Source organism: Solanum dulcamara, chromosome 2, assembly GCF_947179165.1.
Source record: "Solanum dulcamara chromosome 2, daSolDulc1.2, whole genome shotgun sequence".
Taxonomy (NCBI): domain Eukaryota; kingdom Viridiplantae; phylum Streptophyta; class Magnoliopsida; order Solanales; family Solanaceae; genus Solanum; species Solanum dulcamara.
The window spans coordinates 72,340,164-72,347,220 of NC_077238.1; the positions used below are offsets into that span (position 1 = coordinate 72,340,164).

At 28.1% G+C, this 7,057-nt stretch overlaps 1 protein-coding gene across 1 annotated transcript; it reads left to right on the forward strand.

Moving 5' to 3' along the window:
- Nucleotides 1-1,830: 1,830 nt before the first annotated feature.
- LOC129876811 (vascular-related unknown protein 1-like) lies at nucleotides 1,831-3,010 on the forward strand. The gene is made up of 2 exons (XM_055952306.1): nucleotides 1,831-2,232; nucleotides 2,767-3,010. The coding sequence occupies exons 1-2, from the start codon at nucleotides 1,837-1,839 to the stop codon at nucleotides 2,953-2,955; spliced, it is 585 nt and encodes a 194-aa protein (XP_055808281.1). The 5' UTR covers nucleotides 1,831-1,836; the 3' UTR covers nucleotides 2,956-3,010.
- Nucleotides 3,011-7,057: the final 4,047 nt, after the last annotated feature.

Sequence of the window (7,057 nt, forward strand, 5' to 3'; positions counted from 1 at the left end):
ATATGAATCTCTTCCCGTGAATCGTGATAATGATCATTCATTTTATAGTTTTAGATAAACAAATTGCCACAAGAGTCTAAACACCTTTTTGTCTGTGCCAATGGTAATGGGTAACCAAAAATGGATTTATTTTCAAATTACTTAGCCTAGGTTAGGAGTGACAATTGGAACGGTCGGGGTCAAGTTTGAACGGGTCATAATGGATTAAAATAATAATTGGGTCAAGATCCAATTCAATTCAAATTAGTTTGAGTCAAAATGTGTTGATCAAAATGAGTTATATAACGGGTCAAGACCTAACCCAATCCAATTTTTATTAAGCTTAATTATTTTATTGTTCTTTTAAATTATTTTAGAACCTAATAAAATTATTTTTTTATTATGACTATATATAACATATCAAATTGAAAAAAAAAAATTAAAAATATTTTAACAAGATTTCTCATTAGTCAATTCGGGTTACATATCAACCCAATTTTTTATGGGTTGAGCTAATGAATGAGCGGGTCAATAATCAACCCAAATTTATATGGATTGGGTTGGATTGAATTGGACGGGTTGGATTTGATTTTTTCATCCCTAACCTATGTTGATCTGCTAAATTTATTATTATTTTAATTAAAAGTGTATTTTTATTGAACTAATATTATTAAAAAAAATTGAAATTTTAAATTTGACTCCTACTATTACTTTATATTGTTAGGGTAATACGAGGAAAACAATGTAAAACTCTCTTAATTTATTAAAGTAAACAAGTAAAATGAAACATTTATTCTATATACGAGCAAAGTGAAAATGAAACGGAGAGTGTACTCAAGATATATCAACTCTTGAAATAATAATGAAAATTTACAATTAACTTTTTCCTAAATATAAAAAATGTATTTTTTTTGTGGGGATAAACTAAAAAAAAACAATCTAATAAATTGGGAGTATCATTTAAACAACAACAAAGGTCAACCAATATCTTATCATCTGCCTTGAAATTTCTTTTCCTTCTCAGCACGTCTCTCATATTATGTTAATTAAAGCGGTTGATTTTTTAACATTCTTAACCTCTGGCCCCACAACAAGATTCCACAATCATGGGGCCCACCTATTTACTTTTGTTTCTATTCTTTCTTTTTGTTCCGAATTTTGATAGTGAAACAATTTGATTTGATAGTGAATTCAAGCATAGTATCTTTTTATTTCAAAAATATTTAAAAGGTTCTCCCTCTATTCAATAATATTTGTTTGATTTTGCATAATTCTTAAGAAATTATAAATAGAAGGGTAATTTTATAATATCATCCTTTAAATATATTTTCTCTGTCCCATATTAATTTTCATATATATATTAAATATAGTTGTCAATTTAAATAATCAAGAGAGAATTAATTATATTTTTTCAACTTTACCCTTGACATTAATTATTCTTGAATTAAGAGACACATAAATAGATAAAGATTGAAGAATTAATAAGGTGTATATTAGTCAAATAACGCTCCTAATTAATGTTTTCTTAAGAATTGTGCAAAACATTAACATGACAACTAAAATGGAACGGATGGAGTAATAAATACAATGTCTTGAAAAATGTAATAGAAAAATGACTATTAATTAATAATAAAGGTAAATTAGGAACTAAGTTAAAATTATGTCTTGATTTCATAAATTGGACAAGTATTGTTGGACAACTATTTTTAGTATAATAGACTAGTAAAGATGGACGGAGGGAGTATATGAAAAAATTATAGTCAAAGAAACACTTATTTGAATCTCGAAAATCAAAAAATGTCACATAGGACGGAATATTTTTCCTTATTTATACACATTCCTTACCCTACAAAGGAAATGCATATATCCCTCAAACCATTTCAAGAAAAAATAATTGTTCTTTCTTTCATTGGAAAAATAATGGAATTAGGTCCAAGAAATTCATGTGTGAATAATATTGAGATTGAAACAAGTAATGATATTGATGCAGCTGAAGAGAGTGGATGGACAACTTATTTGGAAGATTTTTCAATGAACCAAAGGGAAAATTATTATAGATCATCATCTGATGATAATAATACTACAATTGGGAGCCCTTCTTTGCTTTCTCATGCTGCTTCTCATGCTGCATGGAAAAATAATTCTCAGTCACCATTTCTTAAGAGGTTGAATTTGAAGAAACAAAAAAGAAACACCAACATTTCTGATCCTGATTTGGAAGATACTGCTAGCTCACCTGTCAATAGTCCAAAGGTGCATCACCTAAAACTTTCTACCTTTTTTTTTTTGCCTTGTATTTGTCAAATTATCTATTTTGGTTCTTGTAGATTACGTATCAATGGAAACATAAAGATAAAAGAAGTAATTACATATTGATGATCATATATCGATCGAATTGAACAGACGATAGGTCAAGATCAGTTGTTCATTGAGAATCAAAGAGGGGAGAACGAGTATTAATTTTGATTTTTTTTTATCATGGAATTCATCGGATCTCCCTTTCGCAATCAACAAACTCGTACTAATGCTAGGAGTATAGTAGAAGTTGTAAATTAGACGGTACATAACTTGGTTTTGGAATTTGTGGTAATTTAACTAGGTCAAATCAATTTTAGTATGAAACTTTCAGAGTCGATCAAACTTCGATCGTCGGAAAATTACATCATATATAGAGAGAGATGGAATTAATTTTTATAAATGATAAATATTTGAGTTTCTTGGTGTCATAATTTTGTATATGATCCACAATACTTTGTATTGAGATATCTCTTGCTTTGTTATTAACAGGTAAGTAATTTCAAGCAGATGGACATCAATTACAGAACAGAAAATAGCAATGGACAATTCCAAGAAATGAAGACAGTTGAGAGAAACAGCAAATCTTTTGATGGAAAAGGCAATAATGGGTATATAGAATTGAAGAAGAAGGGACTTTGCTTGGTACCTTGGTCCATGCTAGTCAACAATCATGGCTGATCTCCCTCACATCCCTCTCTCTTCATGTAAAATCTTCATCTTTTTTCTTTGGGGTGGGGGGAGAGGCGGGGGAGGGTGGGGTGGGATGGAGTGGGGGTGGGGGTACTGTAAAAAATATAGGCAGAATACATCGACCACCCTTAAAATTATCAGTGAATTTCATTTAGACATTTTTGACTCCAATTTTAGAAAATTAATTTTGTGTGTGTTCTCAAGCGTATATCACATCATAATTTGATCATACAAAATTGGTCACCTTCTTTAATTATATATATTAACCTCAAGGGAGACATGCTTCAGGTCTTATGACTTGTTGATGATAATATGTATAATTAAGAGAAATGATATAATTTTCGTGATCAACTTGTCTGCGTAATAGACGTTTGAGAATACGCACAATTCTTTTTTTCCAACTATTGAGTTGAAAGTATCTAATAGAAAAACTATATTAGGTGTTTAATTGGAATAAGTCGTTGTTTAAATGTTTAAATGGAATTTTCTGATAAATCTAAAGGGTTATTAATGTATTCCGCCAAAAATATATGGTATATGAATTGTAAAATATAAGATTGAGATTGTCAAAAAGAGAAAAAAAGAAGCAAAAATTGTAAATAGAGCTTCTTTTTCTCCTGCACAAGTATTATGTGAAGAAGCAGTAAACCATTAATAGTAGTAATGTTTTGTACATCAATTGTAATGTTTTGTATTATGGGAAATCTGCTAATGACAGAAGATGTAAAATGACGTTTGATTAACAAATATTAATAGTTAGTTAGTTTTCCATTTTTCTTGCTAAAATATTAAGTTGGTTGAGAAAGATTTGATTCCAAACATTTACTTATCTTATAACCATAACAACAACAATTACTATATCCGTTCTCAAACAAATTGGGTTAATTATATAATCCTCACCGATCACAATCCCCAATTAAATTCATTTTAGGCTAATAATATATAAAATAAAAATGAAAGTATTAAAGACTTTTTTACTGGTATAGCTCATACAAATCTTTATTAGAACTAAAAAACTCCTATAAATCATATGATCTAAATAAGTTTGTATTAATATATCTTGAGAAAGGTAGATTTTTCTTCTTCTATTAAGTCATCTTTAATGATTCCAAGAGATTGTAGTTTTTTCATGACAATTTCTTGTTATATTAGGTCTACTTGTACCTTATGATTGATGTGGTTGTTTGTATTATTATTTAATCTTGTAGAAACTAATATCCATCGATCGTAATATCCGCATTTGTATGACACTAATCTTGATTTAAGAGTTATTTTATATGCGTTCAATTTTTCGGTTAACTTGTGGTGATAACTAGGGGTGTACATGGATCGGGTTATTAAATCTATCAACCAAATCAAATCAATAAAAGTCGAGTTTTTTTATATCAATTTTTCTCGGATTTTTTGAGTTTTTTCGGGTTTCTCGGGTTTTTCATAGTATCTTTTAAAAAGCACAGAGCATTGCTTCTTAAAAAGAGTTCTAGTACAAAATATCAACAGATAAGATGGAGGCAGAACAATGTTTGAAGTTTTAACTTTATAATATAACTTTATAAGATGGGCTTTTTTGTATATTATTTAGATGGCTTCTCAAGTTCAAATCTAAATGTAAGAAAAAAAATATGATTTTTTTTAAAAAATATTTATAAATTATATTTTAATAAATATTTTTATGTATAACATAATTTAAAAGTAGTATATCTATAATCGGGTCGGTTTGGGTTCGGTTTGACTTTTTTTAGTTAAAACCAAACCAACCCTACAATGGTTGAGTTTTTTTTCCAAACACCAAACCACGTCAAACCAAACCACTAGTCGGGTTTTTTTCCGATTTGATTCGGTTTGTCGGTTTGGTGCGGTATAGTCACAATTGATCACAGCAAGCTAGTCACAAAAATATTTAGTTTAGAATATATTTTACTATCAATTAATGACGTTGTCAAAGTAGATCTTTTTCTTTTGTCTTCCAATTTCTTTCATATATTTCCTATTGATCCTTGCCAAATTCATGCCTTTGGTGAGCTTTATGGATGCAACCACTGGCTCAATTAGTCTATGATCTAATTAATGTCATTATTTTCGGAGGAGATTACGAGGCACACTCTATGAAAACTATTGCCAAAGACACAAAACCAACCAAAGACTAATTAATAGTAGCTACTTTGATCAAGCTTTTATAATATTAAAAGTGCTTATTTTTTCCAAAAAAATATTTATGTTACAAAAATGAGGTGATTGATTAAGCTTTTAAGAGAAAATAAGTGATTCTAAAGATTAAGAATTTATTTTTCAGAAGCTAAAATGGAGTTTTTTCTTAAAAATACTTTTTTGAAAAATATTTTTGAAAAAAAATAAACATGGAAACACTTAAAAAAAACACTAATTGCTGCTCAAAGATATTTTTTAATAATTTATTGGTTAAACATAAATTGTTTATTATCAAAAGTAATTTTTTGAAATGCACTTTTCAAACTAAGTTGAGTATTATTATAGCTTGTTTTGCCAAATTTTGGGAGGTAAAAAATGCTTCTTTGTTTTTCCTTCAAAAAGTGTTTAACCGAAAGAATTGAAGTGTTTGGCCAAACTTCTGGAGAAAATAAGTGTTTTGAGGGGAATAAAAAAAATTGTTTTTCAGAAGGAAAAAAAAGATAATTTTTCCCTCCAAAAAGTACTTTTCATAAAATACACTTAAAAATATTTTTAAAAAATATAATCAAACACTAATTATTACTTCAATTAAATTTTTTTAAAAAATAATCAATTAGCCAAACGTGCTATAACTTGGCCAAAGAGACTGTAAAACTACTTTCCAATTCAATATGGTTAATAGACAATTAATTGTCCTTCAACCTTACTTCCTCTGTCTCAAATGTGTCATGATTTTTTTTATACTCTACATAAAATATTATCCTGTACTTCACTTTTACTTGTCTTTCAAATAATTTTTCAATACCTAAAACTGAAAAACAATTAATATGAATATTATAGTAAAATACTTATATTAGTCATTATTTTTTGATGGGCGTGCAAAGTCCAAAATAAATAAGTAAAAAGAAACGAAGGGACTAATTAAATAGGAGAGGTTTTTAACTATTTTATCCTTCATTGTAATATGAACAATCATAACATCACCCCATAATTGAGATGTTTGTTATCTTCAAGAACAATCACTATTAAAAATAAAATAACAAGAAATAATTAATTTTATCTTGAACTTCTAAAATAATAAATAATTTGAGACAACTACTTTTAAAAATCACGGTAGATAATTTCAAAGAGGGAGTAATTAATATTCCCCATTCTCAATTTATATTACACTTTTATTTTTTGAAATTCAATTTATATATACATTTTAATCTTTAAAATAATAAACTAATCTAATCCAATATAATTCTAAAAATTAATAAAATTAACTCATAAAAAGTGAAAAGTACCATATAAATGGAGAGGAATGATGTACCAGAAGTCACAGCATACTCTATATGTGCGTATATATATATATACCTTCCAAAATTTGTTACTCCATTTAACTTGTATAAACCGATAGTGTAATAAGATTTTATACTATCAAATATATTTTTAAACATAGTAACAAATTAGTTTATCTAATTAGTGCACTGTCACGATCCGATTTCTCGAGTCATGATGACACCTATTATTATTCACCAGTAGATAAGCCAATTCGTAACCCGGAACGACAAGTAATAGATTTGAGGGCAAAAACTAAATAAGAATAGGCAATTATATGATAAACAGAATAGATAAGCGGAAGCAATCCAAATCATATATATACAAAAGAAGATCTCTCCTAGAATCAGGAAGTTACAAGTACAGAGCTGTCTAAACAATAGAGTACAAGTCCCAAAAGTCAGTGGCGGATCTAGAATTTTAAGGTCATGGGTGCTCCTATATATATATATATATATATATTAATCATATATAAATAATATAAATTTTCGCCATCTGCCTAGCCCCGACCCTGCTTAGCTACCCATCAAAAAATGTAAGGGCATAGATTTAACACTTTGTCATAAAAAAAATCATATTTAAACATGATAGTAAAAACAATCAATAAGAAAGCTACGGTAAT

Bases quoted from the DNA above. Each gene is read 5' to 3' on its own strand.
- LOC129876811 (XM_055952306.1), top strand. From the start codon at position 1,837: ATGCATATATCCCTCAAACCATTTCAAGAAAAAATAATTGTTCTTTCT. The intron at 2,233-2,766 runs GTGCATCACCTA...TGTTATTAACAG, and splicing joins CACCTGTCAATAGTCCAAAG to GTAAGTAATTTCAAGCAGAT.